The sequence below is a fragment of the Hippopotamus amphibius genome, chromosome 6 (genome assembly GCF_030028045.1).
Source record: "Hippopotamus amphibius kiboko isolate mHipAmp2 chromosome 6, mHipAmp2.hap2, whole genome shotgun sequence".
NCBI lineage: Eukaryota > Metazoa > Chordata > Mammalia > Artiodactyla > Hippopotamidae > Hippopotamus > Hippopotamus amphibius.
Window position 1 is genome coordinate 132,981,033 of NC_080191.1, and position 26,820 is coordinate 133,007,852.

A 26,820-nucleotide genomic window follows, 5' to 3' on the forward strand; every position below is an offset into this window, starting at 1 on the left:
AAATTTTATTTATTTATTTATTATTTTTGGGGGGGTACACCAAGTTCAATCAGCTGTTTTTATACACATAGCCCCGTATTTCCTCCCTTCCTTGACTCACCCCACCCTCCCCGCCCCAGTCCTCCACGGCATCTTCCATCCTCGAGTTGGACTCCCTTTGTTATACAACAACTTCCCACTGACTATCTATCCTACAGTTGGTAGTATACATATGTCTGTGCTACTCTCTCGCCTCGTCTCAGCTTCCCCTTCACCCCCTGCCCCCTCCCAAACCTCGAGTTCTCCAGTCCATTCTCTGTATCTGCTTCCCTGTTCTTGTCACTGAGTTCATCAGTACCATTTTTAGATTCCGTATATGTGAGTTAGCATACAATATTTGTCTTTCTCTTTCTGACTTACTTCACTCTGTATGACAGACTGTAGTTCTATCCACCTCATTACATATAGCTCCATCTCATCCCTTTTTATAGCTGAGTAATATTCCATTGTATATATATGCCACATCTTCTGTATCCATTCATTTGTTGATGGGCATTTAGGTTTTTGGTCAGTTTTGTGCGGGCTGCTGGTCTCTTACTGATGACTTTTTCATCAAAGGAATATTTTGTCATTTTTTAAATTAGTATTACTAGTGAAAGGTGATAATTCTATGCAATTAGCACTTTGCATTTTTCAAAATTACCTTCTTTCCCCTACTCAGTAGAGCAAAACTACTTTAGCTGGGATTTTTTTTTTTTTTTTTTTTTTGATAGGATGAAGTACTGTTAATCCCTCATGAACTAGCTGTTTGTATCTGGGTAGGTCTCTAAGCCCACATGCTTCACTCTCTTCCCGTTAAGATTTCCGGGTTTGAACTCAGTGGCAGTTATGGATGGAGATGCCGGTGGCGTGGAGATTCTTGCCAGTGACCTCACCTGCAGAGACTGTGGGCACGGCGCCAGGATATGGATCTGCCAAGGCTTTGTGTCAGGCAGGAAATCCTGTGAAATTCCTGCTCAGGGTTAACCAAACGGGAGCAGCTCTGAATGGTTTCATTCTTGTAGCCAGTCTTCTCCCTTATTAAAATGTGTGAAGAAGCCTTTTTAGCAATGAATTCTTGCTGACAGGCTGACCCAGGATCAGGATGGTGGGTAAGGCTAAGAACATTCCGTGATATGGGTGGATGAAAACAAACATATGGAGACTTGGTACAGACCTGGCATTAGAAGCGGCCATCATGATGATCACCCAACCTTAGAAATGAGGTGCCTCTCATAGAAAGCTGGGAGTCCCTATTCCTGATAATATCATAATTAAGAGCAGGCGCCCTGGAGTTGGTAGGCCTGGATGGGGATGCTGGCCTCCTACCTGTTAGCTGTGTGATCTGGGATCCTAGGCGTTAGATGTTATTCCCGTCTGTGAAACGGGCATACAGATAGCACTGGCTTTGTAGACTTTTTATGAGGATTCAGTGGGAACAGGGGTATAAAATACATAACATATTTCCTGGTACTCAGTAAAATGATTACTGATTTTACTGTTGATTTAGGACTCTTTCTACTCTACTGTACTACGTTCTAACCTTTTCCAACAATCAGATTAAAGGCAGTAACATGTAGTTGTCTTTATTTCCCTGAACCCACAATGTAGAGAACTGTGTACCAGTGGTCTTCACGCTGGGATACACGTCAGCAAGACCATGCGAGGTGGGCAGGAATGGTTTTAGGGGGGTCATTTTCTAGAACCTCAACTCCTATGTATTCTTTTTTTTCTAAAACTGAGACTGTATCTTCAGTTAGTGTTACACTAGGTTTTTTTTGTTTTTGTTTTTCCACTTTCCATTTTCACAGTTACCCCTTTTGCCATTTTTCTAAAGAAAGGCATCTCTCTTACCCACGTCAGATCTTACTTTGATGTCTGATCTCAACATGTTAAATCACAGGGCACGAAATAAAATGGGGTCAATTTGAAATATTGGTTTCAGCAAAGCCTCCTTTAATTAAGCCACCATACACCTCTGCATCTCAGAGTTGCATTCTCAGTAAAACTTTACTTTTAGGGCTTAATGCATTGAAATTGGAAGTAATTGTGTTGTTTTGGTTATAGATTAGTGATGCTATTTGTAGTGATTTTATAATCCAGAAGATTAAAGCTCATTGGTCACAGGAAATTTTAGAAAATTAAATTTTAAAAGCTATTTTTTACTGCTGTATGGTAACACATATATATGGAATCTAGAAAAATGGTAATGATGAAACTAGTGGCAGGGCAGGAGTAGAGATGCAGAAATAGATAATGGACTTGAGGACACAGTGGGGGAAGGGGAAGCTGGGATGAAGTGAGAGTAGCATTGACATATATGCACTACCAAATGTAAAATAGATAGCTAGTGGGAAGCTGCTTCAGAGCACAGGGAGGTCAGCTTGATGCTTTGTGATGACTTAGAGGGGTGGGATAGGGAGGCTGGGAGAGGGGCTCAAGAGGGAGGGGACATGGGGATATAGGTATACATATAGCTGATTTACTTTGTTGTACAGCAGAAACTAACACAACATTGTAAAGCAATTTTTACTCCAATAAAGATGGGAAAAAAAATAAAAGCTATTTTTGCATTAAAGTATATTAGGGTGACTAATAAGATCCTGACACGTAGAAGTACATTGGGAAATTTGGGGGGAAAGTTGACATAGATATGAGCTTTCAAGGAGAAAGAAGAATAATGTACAATCTCCAGCTCTTAAGAAAAGCTTATTTATTTTTAAATGGAAGGTGGTGGATATTCAGTCATCATGGTTTTTGCATTCCATTGGATACATTTAAAAGAGTATAGTAACACATGGTTAAAGTGTCTAGATTTACCAATTATCAGGAAAATATGTCTCTAAAATTCTCTAAATTTAGGATGAAAATTTGAGATGTCAACTTGAGAATGGATTTAGGGTAACATGGTTTTCAATTTATTTTTAAGATGTATGATAGCAAAACATTTGAAGATCTTTGTTGTATTTTATTGCTCTTCTTTCTGTAAGTGCAGTATTTAATTGGTTGGTATTTTGCATATGCCTTACCTTTTGCTAGTTAAACTTTAACGGAAAAACATGAATGTCTTTCATGTGCCAGACTCAGTGCTGGGTATTACCAGAAGAGACTCCAGGTCCTACCTTCACGGAGTTCATAGTTCAGCCTTTACTCTTGGGTTAGAGACTGAATTTTGATAGGAACTGCACCAATCAAGTAAAAATGTGTGGCGGTTGAGATAGGAACCGGAGTGATTCAACTAAGGATACAACTGCATTACTCCAAGTATGGTACTGGTATTCTTGGTACTTGTAGGTACTGTGGCTTCTCCAAAGAATATCAGGGTAACATCCTTATTTGTCAAAATTAAATGTGCCTAAAAGACTGCTGAAATTGGGCGAAGGGGACTGTGTTTTCTTGTTTGATTGGGTTTTTATAAAGAGCATTGGTATCCCATGGAGTCTTTTTTTTTTTTTTAAACTTAATTTCACTCATATCTATTTTTTTGTGTACCTAAGAATATTTATTTATTTACTTTAAATTTATTTACTGGCTGCGCTGGATCTTTGTTGCTCTGCGCGGGCTTTCTCTAGTTGTGGCAAGTGGGGGCTACTCTTCGTTGCAGTGCACAGGCTTCTCATTGCGGTGGCTTCTCTTGTTGCAGAGCACGGGTTCTAGGAGCAGGGGCTTCTGGAGTTGTGGTGCACGGGCTTAGTTGCTCCACGGCATGTGGGATCTTCCCTGACCAGGGGTCAAACCTGTGTCCCCTGCATTGGCAGGAAGATTCTTAACTGCTATGCCACCAGGGAAGTCCCTCCATTGAGTCTTTGTGAAAAATAGTGTTAAAATTACTCTTTCACTGTAACTGGGACACTGTATTACTGACTAGGGATCCTGGGCAGTAAACTCTTAGAGTGGTGGCTTCATTTTCTTTATTATCAGGAATGTCTTCACTTATGATTTGGTAGATTAATTTCATAAGTATTTTAGAAATAGCCAGAACTAAGACTAGAACAGATTAACTCAAGCTAATAGGATAGTGTTCTAGACATGTTTCATTTCTTTGGTGTTGAACTGTGATGGTTTATTAATGTGAATAAATGTCATTTGAGGGGTGTGAGACTCAAAATTAACACGTACTGAATTCAACATTTTGCATAATTGCTCTTAATTCGTTTCTGAAGGGCATAGAGTTATGCCTTGCATAATAAAGAAGTCGTTTAAGTAAATAAGCTCAACTTTATTTTGCTTTTTCCCCTAGGTGAAAAGGAATGGATTATCTCAGACAGTTAGCCAGGAGGAAAGAAAGAGACAAGAGGTACGTTTTCTACCAAGCCGATGCTTTAGGGTTCTCAGGGATGCCTGTTATGTTCATCATCTTCCTTTGACAACGAATTCATTTTGGTTTTGGTTTTGTTTTGTTTTTACAAAAGGAGTATGTGATCGTTGTCAAATAAAACTTCATATAAACTCCTATAAAGGAAAATTTAAAATATCCCAAGGTAATTTTAACTTAACAAAGCCCCTAGTCCACGTATTTATACTGGAAGAAGTATGTTGAAAAATGAAACAGACTTTAATTAGATCCTGGAACTGAAAAAGGATGTTAGTGGAAAAACTGGTAAAATCTGAATAAAATGTGAACATTTGTCTAGAGACAAAATGTAATGTACCCTGGTTAGGGAAAGCCAGGTGAAGGGAACATAGGAACTCTGAACCCTCTTTGAAAGATTTCTATAAATCTAAAATTATACTAAAATAATCTAATATACAGTCTACATTGAAGTTTTTCCGATACAGTAAAAGAGAAAAAAAAAGAGAACATCATCAACAAAGGAAGAGAACTAAGTGATGTTCCACCTGATAGGAGGCAATGAGGACTCAGCACTGCTTCATTAGTGTTCTTGCCAATGATGCAGACCCTAGATAGCATCATGAGGAAATAAAGGTCAGATTCATATCGAGGGACATTCTATAAAGTAAATGGCCTGTGGTCTTTAAAAATGTCAAGATCATTAAAGTCAAGGAAAAACGGAGGAACAGTTACAGATTTAAGGAGTCAAAAGAGACGTGATATCTAAATGCAACGTGGTTCTGAACTGAATCTTTTTTGGTATAAAGAATGTTGTTGGGACAGTTGGTGAGCCTTGCATGGGGTCTCTGGATTAGATTTGCATTATATTTCCTGGGGATATTGTATAGATTTAATAGAATCACACAAGATACAAGTTGACTGGGACTCTTAATACTCTTTACTCGTTAGATGGTTATATCACTTAAGTCCCTGGAGCACAGCTGAGGTTAGACTGACACATTTTTATTTATTTATTTATTTATTTATTTATTTATTTTTTGGCACACGGGCTTAGTTGCTCCGCGGCATGTGGGATCTTCCTGGAGCAGGGATCGAACTCACGTCCTCCGCATTGGCAGGCAGACTCCCAACCACTGCGCCACCTAGGAAGCCCGAGACTGACACATTTAAGCACGACTTCCCTAAAAGCTTATGGATGCTAAAAAGGGAGGTGAACACAGAGCCTAGCACCACTAACCTGACTTACAGAATTATGGCCCACCTATCCGCAGCGGGGCGTCCACCTGCCTGTGCCTGTCTGCTCCCACTTGGCCTCAGCTGGAACACAGGGTCTCACGTGGAGAATCTTCTGTGCCCTTTGGGCCAAGCACTGTGGGGAGGAACCCTGGAGGTCCAGGTGGTTGATGGCAGTGTCATTAAGGAAGGTCTCCAGGAATGATGGGAACCTCAAGCCTACAAGGACGTTCACCACCTCTCCCTGAGGAGGAATTCTCCTTGCCTGGCCATTCTTGGAGAAGCTGATTTTGTTAAGGTGCTAGATGAATTCCTTACGCAGGGCGTTGGTGTCTCTCCACATATGTGGGTTGGCTTTTCGTCATTAATGAATGCTTATCAGGTAAACTGCTGTGTGTCTGACACCAAATGTTTCTGCCGAGGGTCCTTCGCTCCTTCTTGAGACACTGATGAGAGCAAAGAGGGTGGCTTGTTGGATAGAATTACTTTCAGTTGTATGAGTTTATATAAAAGAATTCCTGTGGCTGATAAGAACCTTTTGAGGGTAGGTCTAGTCATGCTCTTTAATGCACCCAGAATATTTGTTCTTATTAACCACAGATTAGTTGGATTAAAACATAGGGAGAGAAAGGACCCACAAGGGAGGGAAGAAATGTATTTGTGAGAAATTTTCTCTGAATCCCAAGTGAGGTCCATAAATCTTCACTGTCCCAGAGCAGCATGCTTTGAAATCAGGGCTGTAGGAGATGACCCCAAAGGTTAATTAATGTCACATTGAGATTTTACGACATACCCTAGCTTCCTCTCAGAGATTCTGCCCCCTGGCAAAGTGTGACCTCAGGATGCAGTCTCAAGTCATCCAAATGCTTTCATTTTTTTCCTATTTACACTCTAGGCAGTGACTCTTACTTCTCAAAGTTTGGGTATATGTGCCTTTTATGAAGACAGTAGTTTGGTAATGTTTTTTTTTTTTAAATACTTATCTTTTTGTATTTTTAAAGATATTATGTTATTCTTGTAGCAGAATTATGAAAGCTAGGTTTAATTCTTTAATTGAAAAGATTAATAACATGTTTATTCTTCCTTCTTACCAGGCTATCTTTGAAGTTATATCCTCTGAACATTCATATTTACTCAGCTTAGAGATCTTGATACGAATGTTTAAAAATTCTAAAGCATTGAGTGACACGATGACCAAAACAGAGAATCACCATCTTTTCTCCAATATTACAGACGTCTGCGAGGCAAGCAAAAAGTAAGTTTACTTTTGTTTGCTTTTGGTCACGCCGAGACATTACTTACTAACAGGTATCTATGTTATCTCAAAAGGAAGACATTTAGAAGTGTGAAGTCTCTCATTCATTCAGTTGTCTTTTTTTTTTTTTTTTCTAATTTGTTTATTTTTTATTTTTTTATCTTTTGGCTGCATCGGGTCTTCGTTGCTGTGTGCGGGCTTATTCTAGTTGTGATGAGCAGGGGCTCTCTGTCGCAGTGTGCGGGCTTCTCATTGTGGTGACTTTGCTTCTGGAGCACAGGCTCTAGGCGCGGGCTTCAGTAGTTGTGGCTCGCAGGCTCTAGAGCACAGGCTCAGTAGCTGTGGCACACAGCCTTAGTTACTCCGCAGCATGTGGGATCTTCCTGGACCAAGGCTCGAACCTGTGTCCTCTGCATTGGCAGGCGGATTCTTAACCACTGCTCCATCGAGGAAGCCCTCAATTGGCTTTTTTCTTTATTCCTTGAAATAAATTTTAAGATCTGTTTCAAGTTGTTAATGTATAGACAGACGCTAAGTGTGTAATTAATTGTCACAGCAGACATTTATATCTAAGTTCTCTTTATTCCTCTCTTTCTCTCTACTTCTCCTTTTTCCCTTTTTAATTATGCCAGTAATGTAACAACATTTAGTTGGAAGGGAAAAAAGTAACTCACAGTCATACCATTCAAATACCGAAATTATTTTTCTTTACATTTTCGTAGTCTTGTTTTTGTTAAGATATGTATATATTATTTTTAAAATGTAGTCATAGTGACCATAATGATTTCTATAGATTTTCCCTATTTCATTTTCCATAAGCACTGTTAGAAGAGTTTCCATTATTATTTTTAATGAGTGCAGGAAACTCAGTTTGTACACTAGTGGTGAGCTCTTCTGTCCTTCCAAGGGAACTGCATGGTCTGTACTGGAGCCCTGTGCCAGCAGTGTACTAAACTGAGCCTTCCAAAGTTGTTATTTTGGTAGGTCAAAATGGATTGAATATTGGCAGTTTTGTATGGTTGAGTCAAAGATGGGTTTACTGTACAACTAATGAAGCTTAAGCTTCAAGGCTCCTCACTTGCAAGGGCACCTTTAAATATTTGCTTTTGTGCCTGATTTTTTCTTAGAGGGCCTCCAAATTGTACATGCTTCAGGACCCACAAAAACTGTATCTGTCCCTGGGGTGAGTACCCTTGTGAATCTGGATATTGTTCATTTATCACTTTAGGGAAAAGCCAAGTAGACAGTGATGGTAATACATTTGTATTCCTGGCTCCGTCACTGTGTGCAGGTAGATTTTCCTTTTGAGCTGCAGGATCGAACATCTGCTGAACAGGTTAGTGTGTGAGTTGGGGCTACTGCAGAGATGGGTTTCGTGGTCAGATCAATGAGCTCTCCCAGTATTTTATGGTAGTGACACAACTTCAGAAGCCAGATTCTGCTGCAAGAAAAAATCTTCGCAATCTTGTTAAAAGATTGGATATGGATTCTTAAAAATATGTATTCAGGGGATCTGCTGGGCTTGTGGTGTTTGGCGGGTGACACGCACTGTCGCTTGGAAGTCCTTTTTCCAAAGCTGGGTCATTGCTCGTGTTTAGCCCATTGATTTTTTTGGTACTAGTCTTGCCTGTTTTGGTAAGAGAAATGAAAAGTCTCCTTTTTCCCTTCAGTGAGGAGGGCACAGCAAGAGCTTTAGATGGTGTGTCCCTGTTCAACAGGTATTCAGATTTCAAAATGAGTCTCTTTCATTTTAACTGGTACTTTGGTTTAAATACAAAAATAAATCTCCGTATTAGATATATCGCTATAAAGAATTATTACTGTTTTGATAACTGTAAAATGTGATTTTAATTAGAAAATGTTTTCTGAAAACCATGGTGGCATGTTTTTACTCCTTTCTGGAATTATTCTTTGAATCGTGTGGTTATCGGTTCGCTTCTCACAGTATATAAATGACTCCAGAGAAAGCGCTTAGTCAATTCTGATTGTTGAGTAAGAGCAGTTCTTGAACATGGCGTGTTTGGGGTCCTAAGAGTCTTTGGGCCTGATACACTGCTCGTGTATCAGGTGTGGTTCAGAGGGAGCCTGGGTCCCAGCAATCAGTTCTTTTCTTGGTAGGAGGTTAACCTTGAGGAGGTTGCTAAACCTCTCCGACTCATTTCTTATCTATAAAATGGGGATTAAAAAAGCCATAATTGGTTAACCCTGAAATAAGTTAGTTATAGATGAAATTTTTATTTTAATTTCATCCATTTATAAAATTTAAATCTCTTATGATTTTATGTAAATGTTTTTTCTATAGTAACTTACAATAAGAGGCTATTATGTACATTTTTGTCCGTTTTTCATTTTTAAAACAAAACTCAGAAACTTCTCAGCTTCCATTAAACGATAAAGAAAGAAATATCCTTATCCTTTACATTTTTGTTTTGTTTTTATTTGAAATGCAGTGTTTTAACTTGGAGAGATGCCTGTGTAATAGTTGATCTCTGTTATGATATATTTCAACTAAAAATGATCAGCTTCTACATGATAATCCTATGTCAGTATCATAATAACTTACATTACAGAAGTTTATTTGATTGTTTGAAACAGTCATTTCAGATACAGCCTTTTTAAAATTCAAAGTGCACACAAGATTTACAAAACCTATTTCCTTATGTAAAGCCCGCTTGTTGAATTTCCAGCATTTGGGCTCCAAGAGTGACTCTCAAGTGATAATGCTTTCATGTGCTACCCGTGAAAGAGTTTCCAGTCGTAAGAAATCATAAATTTTTCGTTTCTTTTCTTGAATAAACAAATGATCAGTGTCTGAATTAATTACGGATTAAGTGTGGCATTGTTAAGTGTGGTGTAATCAAGACTATCTTTGTTGCTTTACTTTTACCTGATGAAAAATTGTAGCTATAGCTGACGGGATGTTTAGTGGAGGCTGAGGTCGCAACATGCTCAGCATTTGACTTAATGTGATGTCTTTGGCTCAGGCTGTTCACTGTTTTCCAGTAAATGTCACCAAGAAGCCCTTATGTGTAAGAGGACACTATATGAAAACAGACAGTAAATGTCACCAAGAAGCCCTTATGTGTAAGAGGACGCTATATGAAAACAGACAGGCCTGGACAAGATCATTCTGATTCTGGGTGTGTGCATTTATCAGTGGATGTTCCTACTGAATTCTTTCCTGCTTTATAAAGAATTGCTCACTGCAGTCAACACTTGTGGAGCCTCCTGTTCGGCCGGATGCCTGGGTTCTAGAGCATTTCAGCTGGTGCCTTCTGCCCTGTGGCTCTTGGTCCTCAGGGGCCAGTGGGACGTTCCCCAGTGTGTGTGCAGAGGCATCTTCGGGCAGGGCACTTCCCCCAAATGGGCAGGTTTGGGTCAGGCTGGAGGTTATGGGGTTAGGGCACCTGGTGAGAATCACAGGTGAGGATGAGAGAAGATGGTAAAGGCCTTTGTGGGCCTGCTGAGGAGTTTTTAACTGTTTCCTGAAGTCTGGGTGGACACTTTGAACAATTAAGTAGGGGACTGATGTGAAATGGGAGATGGCAGTAGTACAGTGTTTGCATTAGAGAGGAGGTGCAGGTGGTGAAAGATTTGGGGCCATTGCAGTAACACAGCCAGAGATGTTGGGAATCTGATAGGAGTCCTAAGAGGAAGGATGAGGGATATTTAGAACCTACAATGCTGAGGACTTGGCAAGAGAGGGAGGAGTTTTGTTTGCCTCCCAGTTTCTGCCTGGTTGACTGTGGGTGGTGTTGTATTGCCAAGGGTGTAAGAGAAACAGGTTAGGGCTTAGTGAGGGAGATAAGGAATTCAGTTTGGGGCAAGTTTGAAATGACTGTGGAGCATGAGGGGAAGGTGTCTAATTGAAAGGAGAAAATGATTAGAATTCCAGAAAAATCTTGAGACGTAGAGTCATGTACGTTCTTGGCACGGTAGGTTTAAACGAGATAGTAGAGCTTGTAGTAATGGTTTTTAAGCGGTGGTGGTGGTGGTTGTGTTTGCCTCCTAGGGGCATTTGAAGTGTGTTTTTGGTTGCCCCAGTGACCTGTAGACTCTGCTGGCATTAGTAGGTGGGGGCCAGAGGTGCCAGACATCCTACAGTTGGTAGGACTGCCCCAGACACGCATGAATTGTCCCACCCAAATGCCAGATGTATCCTCCTCGAGATGCATGGGTAGAGTAAAAAGAAAAGAAAACCAAGGTCAGAATTTTGGCACAGAAACATTAAAGGGAGCCTGGGGGTTGGGACAAAATTGAAGTAAATAGGGTAACAAGAACTGCGTGCATCTTTCCAAGCTCCTTGGCTGTGGAGGCTTTTCCCTCTCTTTAATGCCTTCCTGCCACCCTCTCTGTCAGTGCCATGGGCCAGGCAACTGTTTGCTTTGTAATCTTCTTTAAAAGCATATGTGTGGGGAGGCAGCTGGAACCCTACTGGTCCTGTATTTGACCCCTCCTACAAAGAGTGAGGCTCTTTTCTTTTTCTTGGGAAGATTAGAGCTAAATCTTACAGTTCGGGCAGCTCCAGTATGCCTTTGGTCAGTGCCAGGGCAGAGCCTTTGACCTCCCAGCTATGGACATACTTCCTTTTACCTTTACCCGTGTTATCTTCCCTCTGACTCAAATGCATGAAATCTCCCTGGATTCATGGTCTCTCTGTCTTTTAACATGCAAAGATGTCCTAAAAACCTAATCATCCCATGAAAAACGGGCGTATTAGAGATATTTTGTTTAGAAATGAATAGGCTTAATTCATAACTATACCCCACACACAGTAAACGCGTTGCCTGTTGGTATATATCATTTGATTATTTTTTTGTTCTGCTTTCACATATCTGTTTTCATTTAGAATAACTTATAGATAGTTGCCATATTAGTAAAAAAAAAAAAGACCTACAACTGATTAGTTTCCATTAATTTGCGACAGAATACGATCTTAATTCCACTCGTTTTTAAATTTAAGATCTGTTGATGGTAAAAGACTGATACTATCAGGAAAAGAAATTGCTTTTTGTATAAGACTGAATATGAATCCCACTGCTTTGTTTAGAAACATTAAGGTCTAAGTAAGGTATTTTGTATTAAAATGTTTTCTGCAAAATGAAAACTAAATGAACCTCTGTTTTGATGTTTTATAAAATGTTATGTTTTGAACCTTAATTCTGAGCTTTCATTCTAAATATCTGGATTATGCTAACAATAGTTCATGTGCATTTTTAAAATAATAGAACATACTATTATTTGTAACCTGTAAAAATATGCTGCTAAAGAACTTTGCAACATGCCTGTTTTTCTTGTTCCCATTACAAAGTTAAAACATTGGTATTTCTTTGGAAAGTAATTTAAAGCTAAAACTGTGACTTCTTCAATTTCTACAGAGTAAAATAAAAATATCCATCAATGTGCTTTTGTGTCCTGAGGAACTGAGTTTGTTCCCAACATATAATGAGCAGCTAATGCCAAATTCTCCAGTTTCTGCTTTGTGTGAAAGAGTAAATTACAGTAATAGTAAACAGACAAAATGGGACTTATCCAGAACTTGCTTCTCCAGAAGATTCTTTTCCCTAATTTTAATCAGATTATATTAAAATAGAAATATCATGGAACACTTGATACTGTTAAATGCATGTTTTAATATTATTTTAGAAAATGACTTCATATTATAAAAAAAAGTGACATTTTACTCAAATAACGGCACAATATCTGCATTGTAAAGTTTTTTCTCTATTTGGTAATTAAAATTCTCAACTTTAATGCATTGACAGCAAACTTACAAAAGTTTTGTAGTATTAATATTAGCATTCCATCTTTCCTGACTAGTTTGTAAAGCTAAATTTTAAAAGAAAAACATATTAAATTTAACTAGGCCAGGGAGTATGGAATTCCTTACGTTGTAGAACCTGTTTTATTTTTGCCCTGAAGTAATGGCTGTTGCCATTGTTTTTCATTAGCAAATGTTCTTTGCTTTCACAATACCCAGTGTAAGTTTACCAAGTTTATTTGGTACCAACTTTACAAAGTTTATTTGGTAACTAAAGCAGTTGCCCTATATCACTCATTGTAACAGAGAAACTTTATTCTTTCTGAAACCAAACTTCTTCAGCTGACGTTTGAAAGACAGTGACATTCAGAAGCTACTTTTATGATGTTCTTTGACTTTTTCTCTATTCTCAGATGAATAAACAAAGGAGTTCATTTGAAATTCACCTCAAGAATTCTGCAATAATATGGGTATTTTAATCTACGTTGTTCAGCTTTTACCAATAACCAGTGTCTGAAGTAGTAGAGAAATAAGTTATTTAACTATCATTTCAAGTAGAGACATAAAGAAAAGACAACAAATGTTTTAATAATTGATGCAGTCCTTTTAGTTAAGACTGAAGGAGAGGAGTAGGGCGTATCTGAAATCTTTGTAGAAGTTAGTGGGAGACCCATGGTTGAGTAGACACATGCCCTGACATTCATTCCCTTCTGAAATCCCATTAAAAATGATGGGATAGTCAATGCACAAAGGCACGAAAGGCTTTAAAAAATTAAACAAAAACAAGAAAAGAGACATAAGCAATGATATTTTGAAACCTGAAAAACATGAGTACTCTCAGCAAATATTTCAGGCAATCTGAGAAAGTTTAACTCTAAATAGTTGGTAGTGAGGAAAGCCAAGGAGGAACCAGATTTAAACCCCAGAACCTCTGGAAGGTGCAGGAATTAATGAAGTTGGGGTATAGGTGTGACTAAAAACAGGAGTTTTGTGAAAACCTGTTTGAGAAATAGAGCCCACACCTGCCCCACCTCTTCAACCCTGTACAGCTGGAGGATACGCCGCCTCACCCCAACATCAAGGCAGAGTAGATGAACTCTGGACCAGGAGATCCAGCCCCAGATGAGGAAGGGACCAACGTACATGAAACAAGGATATAGTGACATTTGACACCTGAAGGCTTCTGCTCCACTCTCTTTTTGGAATGCTGTTAACCAGGCATATGTGTAATCTTCATCCTATTTTTGTCAAATGGTGACTGGCATTAGTTCAAGTTAAGTAATATTTTATAATTTTCAACAACGGTATTTATATTCAAATACATTATTATTATTAATATTAAGGTTTGTACGAGTACAGCACGAATATATAAAGCCTCAAACTTTGAAAATATATCCATTTCAGTAACATGTTAGGCAAATACTTATTAACTCTAAATCTTAAGTGTCTCCCCCTGTCTAATGGGGATGATAGTTTATCTAGCCTCCTAGGGTTGGTATAGAATTACGTGAGATAATATATAGAGAGGGCTTAGCACAGCACTTGGTACCTTCTCAAATAGCAATGATTTTGTTGATATTGTTACTGTTATTTTGATCATCTAAATCTGGTATTCTGAAATATCTCTGGATTTTGTATTTATTGACTTTGGTATGTATGTCCTCTTTATATTAGCCTCTGCCCGCATTGGTCTAGGACCAGGTTAAAGAACAGGTCTTGTTTTATAAAGACCCTAGCACAATGGTTTGCATGAGTTTATATTTAAAGATGGTTGTGGCAAGTTTTACAACATTGTAGTGATCATCTTTATTTTGACATTGAATGAAGTCAAAATAAATGGATTCTTCCCTAATCATAAAGTATAACAGTCATGACTTAGGTTAGGGCTAAAATCTGAGCTGTTTGCTTCCTCCGTGCCTGGTGTTTGCTTGTGAGTGGTAGATTCTTTGGACCAGGACTTCAAAACAGGCCCTGACATGCTCCAGCTGCCAATTGGTCTATTCTCCTGGTTATTTTTTTGCAGACATTTGGGCCATTACGTGCTTTTTTGCCTTTCTGCATTGCTTTTGCTAGCTCCAAGAGTCTGTGGATTCTGAGTTGTCACATGGAGATTTAAACTTGGATAATGATCCTGGTTGGGACAGACAAAAGTGTTACCAAGCTTAGTCATTAGCTGTTATCAATCTTAAACTAGGGTAGAACTTTGTGGAAAAAGAAACAATGGCTGGGGTTTGGTTGCTGAATTTCATCTGCACTGCATTTGCAGCTGTGGGTTTTGAACCATTACATGGATTTTTGACTGCCAGTTGTAAGTTAAACAAGCACAGGACCACACAGTTTTTCTGGCTGATGGAAAAGATTTTAATGTAAACTTTGTGATTTAGCCAAGTTAAATCTAGCACTTGATTTAAGAACAAGGAAGATGGTTGATGAATTAATTTTCAAAAGCAAGCTCTTTTCAGGCTTTCTGATGGCTTGTTTATTGTGGGACGTTGCCTCTAATTGCTACGCATTAATCTTTAGCCGCTGGGCATCAGTTTTGTGTTTTTCCAACACTTTTTGTATTTCATCTGATTTAATCCTTTAGAGCATCCTGTGATATACCATCTTTTCCCTTTTGCAGGTAAGGAGACTGAGACCCCAATTAATTATATGAATTTAAGATCATTCACTTAAATGGAATAGAAACTAGTGAGTTTTTTGATTTTTCAGAATGCATTCCCCTAGACCATGTGTGCAAAAATACACATATTTTAAGTACAGTTAATGTTTCAGTCTGAATAACTAAATTTCAGTTTAGGCTTCTGCTAAGGATTACTCATCTGGAAAAGTATTAGGATTTGCTCTTTTCGATGTACATCACCCATGAAGCTAGTCATGGAGAGTGATTAGACTCTTGTCTCATATTTGAATGTCTTTGACTCCTTAGAATGTGGAGACCTTAAAAGCAAAGAGCGTCTAGTTTTCTGACACAGCTCCGTGGCATGTCATAGACATCATTGTCTTATCATTTCCCGGTGGACATGGTTCCCTAAGTGAGGGATATTTTCTAGTATCTTTATCATAAGCAGTGTCTGAATGTGTCGCCATGGTTGAAGTATTGCAGTATCCTCTGGAAATAAGCCAGTTGATTATAAAAGTGCCCTATATAGTTCCTATCTCATCAGATGCCCTAATGTTCAACGCTACAGTAAAATTAAAAAGACATCCAAGTTGTTTATAGTAAACTCCTTAAACTACTTTTACAGTGATTTGGGGAAGGAAAAGAATGCATGTTTGGAAAGTGCTGACTGAATTCAGATTATAATCTTCTGCTTCTTTAAAAAATCTAATGTTTCCAAAATAAACTTTCATAGAAAATCAATTTGCAAGTCTTTCTTAGGACGTAAATGAAAGAATTCTTTATCCCGTAGTTGGTAATGTAAATATTGAGAAACCTCATGGCAAATGTTTTAATTTTTCAAAATGTCAACTTTGTGTAAAAGCTATGAAAATATGATTTTATTAAAAAATTCTGAAATCACTTTCTGTATGCTAAGAAGACAGGTGAATACAGTTTTAAATATTAATTCAGTATATTATTACCATACTCTGAGTCTGACTTTTTAAGGATGTGGATTAAATCATACAAGCCTTGTGATTTTAGATTTTGCAAATATATTTATAGAAAAATATCTTGAGGAAAATGTGTGTCATGAATGGCATTTGTTAAAGAATTTACCCGATACCTTTATCTATACAGTGTTTTCTTTGGATTTCAGATAGGTTTCAGGAAATGATTTGAACTTGGAAAAAAATTTGGTGGAAAGGTTCCATAGAAATGTCAAGATTGGCTAAGATTGACCTTGTCACTTGTGGGGGGATTCAGACAAAAGTCCCTTTGTAGCAAGAAAACTGTCTCTGTATCGGGAGTTCATTGGAATTTCTTTTCTAGCAGAGAAGTGATATGAACAACCAGAGCAGGGCACAATAGCAGCATTTGTGTTTATCTGCTGAGGTTATCCTGCCGTGTAACTCCTACTTCTTCTCTTCCATCGTGTGTATATTTGATGTTTGACATTTAGTTACATACATACTTAGGTATGTATTTGTGTATGTACGTAGATATCTTTGAAAAATCTTCCAGGAATAAGATGTTTCCCAGGACATCTTTGATAGCCGTTCTCAACAAGTTGAAATTTTGCTTGAGTGTGTCTCTTGAAAACAGATCAGAAATGATTAAACCATGAAATCATTCACTAGGTAGCATTAAGTTAAAAATCTTTAGGAGGAAGGTTTTTTAAAAACCTATATACCAAAATAGAGTTACAGATGTAGAAAATAAACTTATGGTTACTGGGGTGGGGCTGGGGAGGATAAGTTGGGAGATTGGAATTAACATATACACACTACTATATATAAAATGCATAACTAATAAGGACCTATTGTGTAGTACAGGGAACTCTACTCAGTGTTCCATATGGCCTATAATGGGAAAAGAATCTAAAAAATAGTGGACATATGTATTTGTATAACAGGTTCACTTTGCTGTACACCTGAAACTAACACAATATTGTAAATCAGTTATACCCCAATTAAAAAAAGAAACCTATATGATTTAGCTATCTTATCTTTAATGTTTGGAGCATCTGATAGAGTCATTTGAGAATTCACATTTTGTGGGTTTTAAAGCACCTTAAATATGGGCTAAGAGTTTGGTTTATCTTGTTTGTATTTATGCTGTCCCGGGGCGGGGGGGGGGGGGGTCACTGTATTGAAATGCCTTCTGTTTTAAACCTTTGCTTATCCCTTTATCCCTTTTTCTTTTTTAGTTTTCCTGGCCAATATCCAGTTTACTTCCACAAAACAACTTTTGTGATCAGGATGTAATTTTATTGAGTATCAGAATTTTACCAATTTCTTAATTTAAAGCTTAGAGTATCATTTTATTAACATTTCTGAGAGATATACTAAGTGATCTTCTTCTTGCTTATGAAGCATCCTTTCCAGCTTAGAGAAGGGGGAAGGTATAGTTCTTTAGACTCCAAACACTCTTCCCGTGCATACTATTGAATAAAATATATTCTTCTGGACTCCTTGAAGACCCTTATATTTGGAAACTTAGATGTTCAAACTAGAGAAACTTTGGCTTGCCTCTGACTTGTATTGGAGAATTTCTTGGCATGAATATCCCCAACTTTGAAGACTAGTTTTCTTTGTTTGTTTGTTTGTTTTTTTAAGTTCTTTATTGGGATATAATTGCTTTACACTCTTGTACCAGCTTTTGAGGTACACCAAAGTGAATCAGCTGTATTTATACATATGTCCCCATATCCCCTCCCTCCCGCGACTCCCTCCCACCCTCCCTGGCCCTCTAATGAAGACTAGTTTTTACTGATCACATTTCTCTTTCCTGAGACCAGAGCAAGGAATCCTCCTAATCTCATTCTTAGGAAGATCACTTCGTCCCTCTGCATGTCAGCTGCTTAAGTGAGCACGGAGCTAGTGGTGATCAGAATAACTAAGAATCTAAAACCAGAGCACTGAGGTCCTTGCCTGCTGTGAGTCTGTTATTACCAGCTCTCACTGGATAATTACGTATTCCTACCAGTGCTTTTCCTACATAGCATATTCTCTCTACAGCATATGAACTCGGGCAAGTTAGTCTCACAGAGGGTGGACTTTGCAAATGCCACTCTTAGGCTCAGAAATCTGACTTCCATTAGAGCCTGGATATGGTAAAAGCCTTTTGGGGATGATATGAAAAAATGCAGCTGTACGTGCTGCCAGTCTTTTTTTTTTTTTAATGTGGGAAAAATTGGCTGGAGGAAGTAAAGATGTGAATAACCTTCTAATAGGAGGATAATATTTGAAAACAGTTTTCTGAGAGTGAATGTCCAAGCTATGAAAAGCAGACGGGGCAGGGCTGCCTTCTCCCTCTGGGAACTGTTGAACACTGTATTTGAGGAAATGTGGCGTGGCATTTTGATAATCTTAGTAGATGTGTTTCTTTTAACAAGCCTAGAATTGAGTGGTAGGCAAAGTTTGACATGATACGTGTTTGAGAACTGCTTTGGTCTTCTGAAATGCCTGCTTTTCCCTTGCGAGCTCTGTACGTCCTGGTCAAGGGCTGGCTTACTATTGATTCCTGTGGAGGCGGCTGCTCTGCTTTAAGCCAAGTAACAGTGGGTGAGACATCCCACCTACCACCACCCAAAATAATACATAACATGGTGAAAAACTCAAATTCTGCCAAAGGGTATGCAGTGAGAAGTCCCCCAGTACAGCTGGTTTGTGGTGTAGCTTCCAGAGATGTTCTCTGCATATATAAGTATGCTTTTTAAAATACAATTATAACCTTCCATACACACTGTCGTGACCAATACTAATTTACTTTTCTTTCAGTCTGTCAAATAGTTAGTCTTAAGTGAAGAATAACAGTAGATATCCTTTTTTTTTCTCTTCCTGTACTCCCCAAAATAAACCAGGGTGTCCTCTGTCTAGTTTCTTCTGTTTAGGAACTTTGAATGAGTGGTTCCACATGCGTTATGGAATTTTATTTCTTGGGGAAATTGTCATCATTCTGAATATGAGACTTTTATTGAGCATTATATCTTTATTCTGTAATAAAATATTTGAGGGTGAGTTTTGCTTAGTGTCATTTATAAGGGACCTGCTGTGTACCAGGGAATGTGCTAGGCACTGGAAATACAACAGTGAGGATGACAGGCAGGATCCCTGTTCTGGTGATCTGGTGAGATAAACGCACGTGGTACAGGTACACGAGAACAGGGTACCCCTCAACGCAGGACCTTGCAATGGTCAGGGGAACTAGGGAAGTGTCTTTTCTCTTAACTCTTAATTACTTGTCTTTCCTTATGCTCTCTCATCAGATTTATCTCATAAGATTAATGGTCCTTAACAGATTTTTATTTTAATTTAGATACAATTAACATATAACATTATATTAGTTTCGATATACAATGTAATAATTTGGTATTCATATATACTATTGCAAAAAGATCATTGCGAATAAGTCAACATCTGTCACCATAGTGATAGAATTTTTTTCTTGTGATGAAAACATTTAAGTGCTATACTCTTAGCAACTATCAAAAATACAATAGAGTATTAACTATGGCCTCCATGCTGTACTTTATTAATAGATGTTTTAATTCAAATACAATTCAATCTCGTCTCTATATGTAGAAATCCCACACTAGTCATTTGTTGTTACTTATTTTATATTTGCAAGTAACTTCGTTAAATGGAAAATTGGGGTGTATGGAGGGGAACTTAATAGACTGACATTTCTGCAACATAATTAAATTGGTTATTTAACTACAATATGAAGGTTTTTGTTTGAAGATTAACAGAACCTGGGTTATGTCTCAGTTCAAAATACTAAACATACTTCTAGTTTGAGTGCATAATTCTTCGATTTCCTTGCCTCTGAATTATTTATGAATCTGGAGGGTTTGGATACCTTCAGTTAATCTAGCTTAAGGGAAACTCATTTATGCTTCAGATTTATTTACTAAGCACTCCTTTTGCATCATGTCCTTAGGTAACATTTGGTTTTGTTAAAATTTCTCATGATTACTCTTTTATTTGTAAAAATTTAGTTAATGTATTTGAAATAGGAGATAGAAATTGTAAAACCTGTCAATCATGTTAACTTGGTTAAGAGAGAGCTCATCTGCTGTCAATTTATTTCTCACAGTAAACACTGTGGTACAACTGAGCTCGGTTTACTCTTCTATTTTGTCTTGTGACTAACAAATTATTTCTATGGAATTTGGGGATAGAGAGGGAGCTTAGAAACCATCTGTCCTATTCTGGGACTCACAGGCAGTACCCCGGCCTCACAGCTAATTAGAATCAGAGCTAAGACTAGAACCTAGGACTTCTGACCCTTGGTTCATTATTTTACAGGAGAGGATATTTCATTGTGGTTTTAATAAGTTATATAGTTACAAGGCTTAAAAGTACAACTATGTGAAATGACATATAATTGAATTCAGAGACACCTGCTTGCCCCCCTTTCACCTCCTAGTAATGTATTAGGTATCTTCTTTCTGCTTCCAGCATTTCTTTATGCAAATTCAGGCAAATATAATACAAATTAGTTCTTATTGTCCCCCTTTTCTTAAAAAGTAGCATACGGATGAAATACACTATCCTGCATCTTTTTTCTCTCTCATTGAAGTTTAAATGAAAGCTTTGGAGAAGAGTCTGCACCTGCAGATCCCACTTCACTTGCTCCTGTTAGATCAGGACCAGGTTGCTCTATTTAACCTGACTGCATAGCATGTGACAAATATGGGAACTTACCTCTGTAAAGACTATGTAGTGAAAAATGATGAGAAATGGAAAATAAAACTCAAGATTGAAAGTTACTGAAGTTGCTCTTATTTGACCCAAGGAAGAGAAGGTTTTGGGCATTATTAGTTTGCAGGTGAAAAAGAAGGCTCAGAGGGAGGTAAAGTGAGTTACCCACAGCCACCCAACCAGCAGCTGTCTGACTGAGGACCTGCACTCCGATTTTTCTGCCAGAATTGAAGTCTCTGTGCAACTTCTGCCTCACGAGCTTGATACTCATTATTTGTGGTTTCCATATTTGCTAATTTGCCTTCCACTAAAATCTACTTGTAACCCAAAATCAATACTTGCTGTGCTTTTGTACTCATTCAGACGGGTGGTCTATTTTTTGCATTTTGTGGGGTTTTTTGTTGGTGATTTTGCTGTTTAAAACGGCCCCAAGTATAGTGCTGAAGTGCTGTCTACAGTGCTGAAGTGCTGTCTGCAGTGCCCAAGTTCAAGAAGGCTGTGATGAATGTGTCTTACGGAGAAAATGTGTGTGTTAGATAAGCTTTGTTCAGGCATGAGTTACAGTGCTGTTGGCACAAGTTCAATGCTAAGCAGTCAATCACAATATTAAATAAACACATATAAGCAAGGTTATGTATTGATCAGTTGATGAAAATGCTGTGACCAGCGGCTTATAGGAATTTAACTCTGTATTTCCAGTTAGGAGTAATGGTTCCGTGTTTCCTAATTCAGTGGTCACAGTAACTTTAGAGAACACGACTACCATAAATAACAAGAATGGGCAACACATGCGGAACTTCCGTGGCCTGCTCCTTGCTAGCTCTGGTTGGGTTTATTTCTGCTCATTTTATCTGAAGGTGCAGCAGAAATAATTTCAGTCAGATGTGAGAGAAAAAAAATTCCTGGGAATGAAATGACTCAGGACTGTGAAAAACTACAATTAAGCTTTGTTTATTCGAAAACATGGTAAAGACTGAGTCTTTTAGAATGTCGCTAAACTCAGTGTTCCTGACAGCATCAGCATGGTGCCTAACCGTGTCATCAGTCTGCCTGGGTTCCAGCCCCTGCTCTACCACTTGCCCTGTGGGACCTTGGGCAAACTTCCGAACATCTTTGTCTCTCAGTACACACGTGTGCGGACTGGAGACAGTGGCAGTACCTACTTCTTGGGTTTTGTGGAAATTAAATTAGTGCATGAAAAGCAGTTAGAACAGCTCCTAGGAAGTACTCTCTAAATTATTAGGATAACTGTACATGCTTGTTTGTCCAGTATAATTTCAGTTATTGGGTGTGGTTATTGAGTACTGCTTTCTTACTCAAGAGGTGCCCCAATGTGAAAGATAAACTGTGTGGTGATGTCAGTTATCTGTGAGGATGATTCTTAAGTATCAGCTAATACCTAATCGGTGGCTACTTCTGCAGATACAAGTTGGGATGATTAATTTCTTTTTCCTCTTCAAGAACTAAGTTGAAAACTCACTCCTCTTAGTTTTGGACGGCTGCTTGGAGAAGAGGAAAAGGAGAGGGAGGGACAGGTTGAGTGTTCAGATGTGGCACGAAGCTGTGACTCTTACTCATTTTGTTTCCTGCTCTATGAAAGTGTGGTCTGGAGTCTGGTTCTGGTACTAGAGTAGAGAGGCCATGTCTTTCCCACTGATCAGCTTTTTCTCGAGGAGCCAGGAAAGGCTTGTGGGAAACACCAGTGGTCAAGGGAGCTGAGAGATCAGTGTCTTGTTAAAGTTCTCATGAAGCTTGTCTTAAATTTTAACCTCACGAACAGACTCAGGGTGCCTATGGACTCCATTTGATGTAAGGTCGTATATACTAGTGACTGATGTCACCATTACTGAAGGATGCCTAGGACCTTTCTTCTGGAGATCTTTTAGAGAAAGTGTTACATATCTTTTCAGCTGAGATGCTGTAAAATCATGGTACAGAGGAACAGAAATGGAGTGATAAGCTTTTAGGTGTTCCTCTTCATTTTGTTCATTCACTGTAGAGTTGTATTTTTTTTAATACACTTTATTTTTTAGAACAGTTTTGGGTTAGAGCAAAATTGAGTGGAAAGTACAGAGATTTCTCATATACCCCTCTGACCTCCCACAAGCACAGCCTCCTTCGTTAGTAACATCCCCACCAGAGTGGCCCATTTTTTACAGCTATGACCCTACATTGACATCATTATCACCCAAAGTCCTGGCTTATGTTAGGGTTCACTTTTGGTGTTGTACAGTCTATGGGTTTTGTCAAATGTGTGATGACGTGTATCTACCATTACAGTAATATACCAGAATGGTTTTCACTGCCTTAAAAATCCTCTGTGGCCTATCTATCCTTCCATCTCCCCAGGCCCCTAGCACCTACTGATGTTTTTACTGTCTCCGTAGTTTTGCCTTTAACAGAGTATTGAGTTCTGAAGTGGTTCTTTGTCCCACATGCCCTGTACCTTTGGAGATGGCTGTGAGCCGTCAGAGGCACTGTTGAATAGGCAGTTTGATATGTGAGTCTGGGTTGGGGCAGTTTGAAGGGTGGAGACATATGTGGGAGTGGTTGCCATAAATAGATGGAATTTAAAGCAATGATACTGGATGAGGTTACTGGAGAAAGAATGGAGATAGAGGAGAGAGCACTGAGCACCAAGCCTGGGACCTTCCAGCTCTAAGAGATTGGGAAGATGGGGGAGGAGCTGGCAAATGAGACCAAGATGAAGCAGTCAGTGGGGCAGAAGGAAACCCAGGAGGATGGTGTGCTCTAGAAGCCAAATGGTTTTGTTTTTTTTCCTTTCTATATTTATAAAGGAAAAAAATCAACATATCTTAAGAATGACATTAGTCTCTTGTGGAATCCTGTTGAGGATCCAAATTTTGTACTGTGTCTGTGAGATGCAAAGTTCTGCACAGGAAGCTGTAGATGAAGTTGCGCTTCACCGAGTAATCAAGGATGCACCTTCAGAGCCCCCTAGTCTCCACGTGGCTTTTGTGCCTACAGAGGATTATCAGAGTAATTGGCATCACTTCCAAATGGAGAAAAGAAAGGGAGGACACTGAGCTCTACATGGCGATAATGCTGCTAATGGACTTTCGCTGTGGCAGTGGACTTGGATGCTTCTTCCTGGTTCACTTGTTTTCTGAATGCAGGAAGTACAGGTTTTGTTTGAACACAGGTTGGCACAACATTGTAAAACAACTGTACCCCAATAAAAATAAAAAAATAAAGAACTTCCCTGGTGGCGCAGTGGTTAAGAATCCGCCTGCCAATGCAGGGGACATGGGTTCGATCCCTGCTCCAGGAGGATCCCACATGCCATGGAGCAGCTAAGCCCTTGTGCCACTGTTGAGCCCATGTGCCACAACTACTGAAGCCCACGTGCCTAGAGCCCATACTTCACAAGAGAAGCCACCGCAATGAGGAGCCTGCACAGCACATGAAGAGTAGTCCCCTCTTGCTGCAACTAGAGAAAGCCCGTGTGCAGCAATGAAGACCCAATGCAGCCAATAAGTAAATAAATAAATTTATAAAAAATAAAATAAAATACAACAAACTAGTAAATATAACAAAAAATAAGCAGACTCACAGATATAGAGAACAAACTAGTGGTTACCAGTGGGGAGAGGGAAGAGAGGAGGGACAGTGTAGGGGTAGGGGGTTAAGGGGTACAAACGATTAGGTATAAAATAAATAAGGTACAAGGATATATTGTACAACACAGGGAATATAGCCAATATTTTATAATAACTATAAAAGGAATATAACTTCTAAAAATTGCCAATCACTATATTGTACACCTGTAACATATAATACTGTACATCCACTGTACTTCAGTAAAATAATAAAATAAAAAATAATAATAAAAAATAAAATAATAACAGGTTGGCTTAAGATTCAGACATATAGCACAGATACAGTCTAAGAGGGAGCATTTCCACCCCCAGTTTGCCTTTCTTTTTACAAAATGAACCATCCAGGGCTTTTCTTGGCTCTTTGTAGTGATTTGATTTGCAAAAGGTATTAATAAAAACATCTATTGCCTAAATAAGATGCCTGTTTTTACTTCACATTGTTGTGTAAGGGCTGGGCTGTGCTTTACTATTATGGACTTTGAAGTAAAATGTTTATAAGGAGCCCTTGTTTATACCAATTTTCAATATGCAGTAGCCAAAATCAACATTTGAGAAAAACCTGAGGCTTTATAGCACAGTTTTCTTATCATCAGAATATGGTGTGTTCAGCAAGGTGCTATTAATATCTAAATATGCCATTGCAAGAGAATTTATTAGTAAGGTTGCCATGGATTCTTTTTCCCGCCTCCCCCAGCCTGCCTAAAAATTCATTATGGACTTTTGCCAGAATGCTATAAATAATTGGACCTAACTTCTCATCTAGTTTCTTATGGCTCAGCTTACAAATATAAGCTGAAAAGACTTATCTACTGATTTCAACTCAGAGATTGCATTAAGATTATGAAGTGATGGCTGGGTATAATTTTTCTTCCTTTATTCCTTCTGTAATTGAACTTTAAAAGTTCCCAATTAATTACAGTTCTTACAGAAATATCAGTTATTGCAATTTGCAAACTCCAAAGCCTTTATAATGAAAGACAAACATTCTACCACCATACATTTGTTAAAATTTGATGCTAATTGCAGCAATTAATTCTTGCCCACAGTTTAAATAACATTTTGCAGGCTGATAAAAGCTTGTATTCTTTCTTTTTATATTAATATGAGAAACTTCTCAGGGGTAGAGGACAGATTGATTCATGCATAGAAGTATTTCTGATGAACAATGTGTTACTTTCCTTAGGAATTAAAACCAGAGGTTACGTAGGTTTTTCTTTTTCCCACATACTCGGAGTCTGGGCTTGCATGATCCTAATACATGGAAGCAAAAGTTTAACGAGTCCCTGATAACTTAGATTGCTTCTAAATAATACATACGTTTAAGGGGGGTGGAAATAGTGATTTCAGAAACCTTTTGACTTGAGTGGAAATCAGCATCTTCTCAAGCATCCCTTGGATGCGTTGTCATTTGATGATGATAATGGCAATGCCTGTCACCATTTATTCAGCCCCACGTGCCAGGTACTGTGCTAAGTCCTTTCTGTACTTTGTGTTATTTAATCCTTGCCATGATCTATGCAGGGGATGGATCTTTCTTAACGGATGAGAAGCACAGAGTTTAAGTAAATTCCACTCAAGTTAAGAAGTACTCAGATATTAAGGGATGAGCCAGAATTCAGACCCACATCTGACTCTGGAGCCCTCTCTGGAGCGGGGGAAATTCAGATCTCTGTCTTGGCAGCCAGATCACATCGCTGAGTAAGGCAGGATGGGTATGAGGTGGTTCTGAGTGGTAGGTGTCGCTGCACACGGGGGTGTGAGTGCATCCCCAGGCACTGTGGCGCTTGTGGGGCTGTGAGCTCAGTGTTGAGATCTGATATGTCAAGATAAGTGGGAAAGCTGGCTGTGTGGGGTGCAGTCTCTTGATTTTTAAGTGTTGGGAGATAATTCAGATTTTTAAAAATATGCATATGTAGAGCAGTTTCAACCTGTCAGCCACCCATTTGAGACCTCTGGTACTCATTTTGTTGGTTTGATCATTTGTTCTGAATTAGCCTGATAAAATCAATGAACCTTGCGCCCATGCACAAGGTTACACACTTGAAGTTCCTCAGAGCTCCTCTCTGTCAATTTAGCAGTATTGGAGGGGAGAAAGGGAGAATGTTTTAATGTATTGAATGTCAGGGTGAATGCTTTCACCAGGACTTAGGGAAATTAAGCATAAAGACTTTCAAATATACCTTTGTCTATGATACTATGTAATTTGAGGCATTAAGAAAATACAAAATGCAGTTGTATAATTTTCAGTAACACATGCTTACTTTTTTCCCCTCTGTTAAAATTAGATGGATACTCAGTTAAATAATACTGCATTGTCAAATTTTTGATA

At 38.6% G+C, this 26,820-nt stretch overlaps 1 protein-coding gene across 3 annotated transcripts in view; it reads left to right on the plus strand.

Moving 5' to 3' along the window:
• Positions 1 to 26,820, plus strand: part of ARHGEF26 (Rho guanine nucleotide exchange factor 26) — a 135,390-nt gene that overhangs the window by 24,693 nt on the left and 83,877 nt on the right. For all 3 annotated transcript variants that reach the window (XM_057739896.1, XM_057739895.1, XM_057739897.1), the window contains exons 5-6: positions 4,259 to 4,315; positions 6,640 to 6,800. In XM_057739896.1, the coding sequence (XP_057595879.1) occupies positions 4,259 to 4,315; positions 6,640 to 6,800 (218 nt within the window). The remainder of the gene's footprint in view (positions 1 to 4,258; positions 4,316 to 6,639; positions 6,801 to 26,820) is intronic.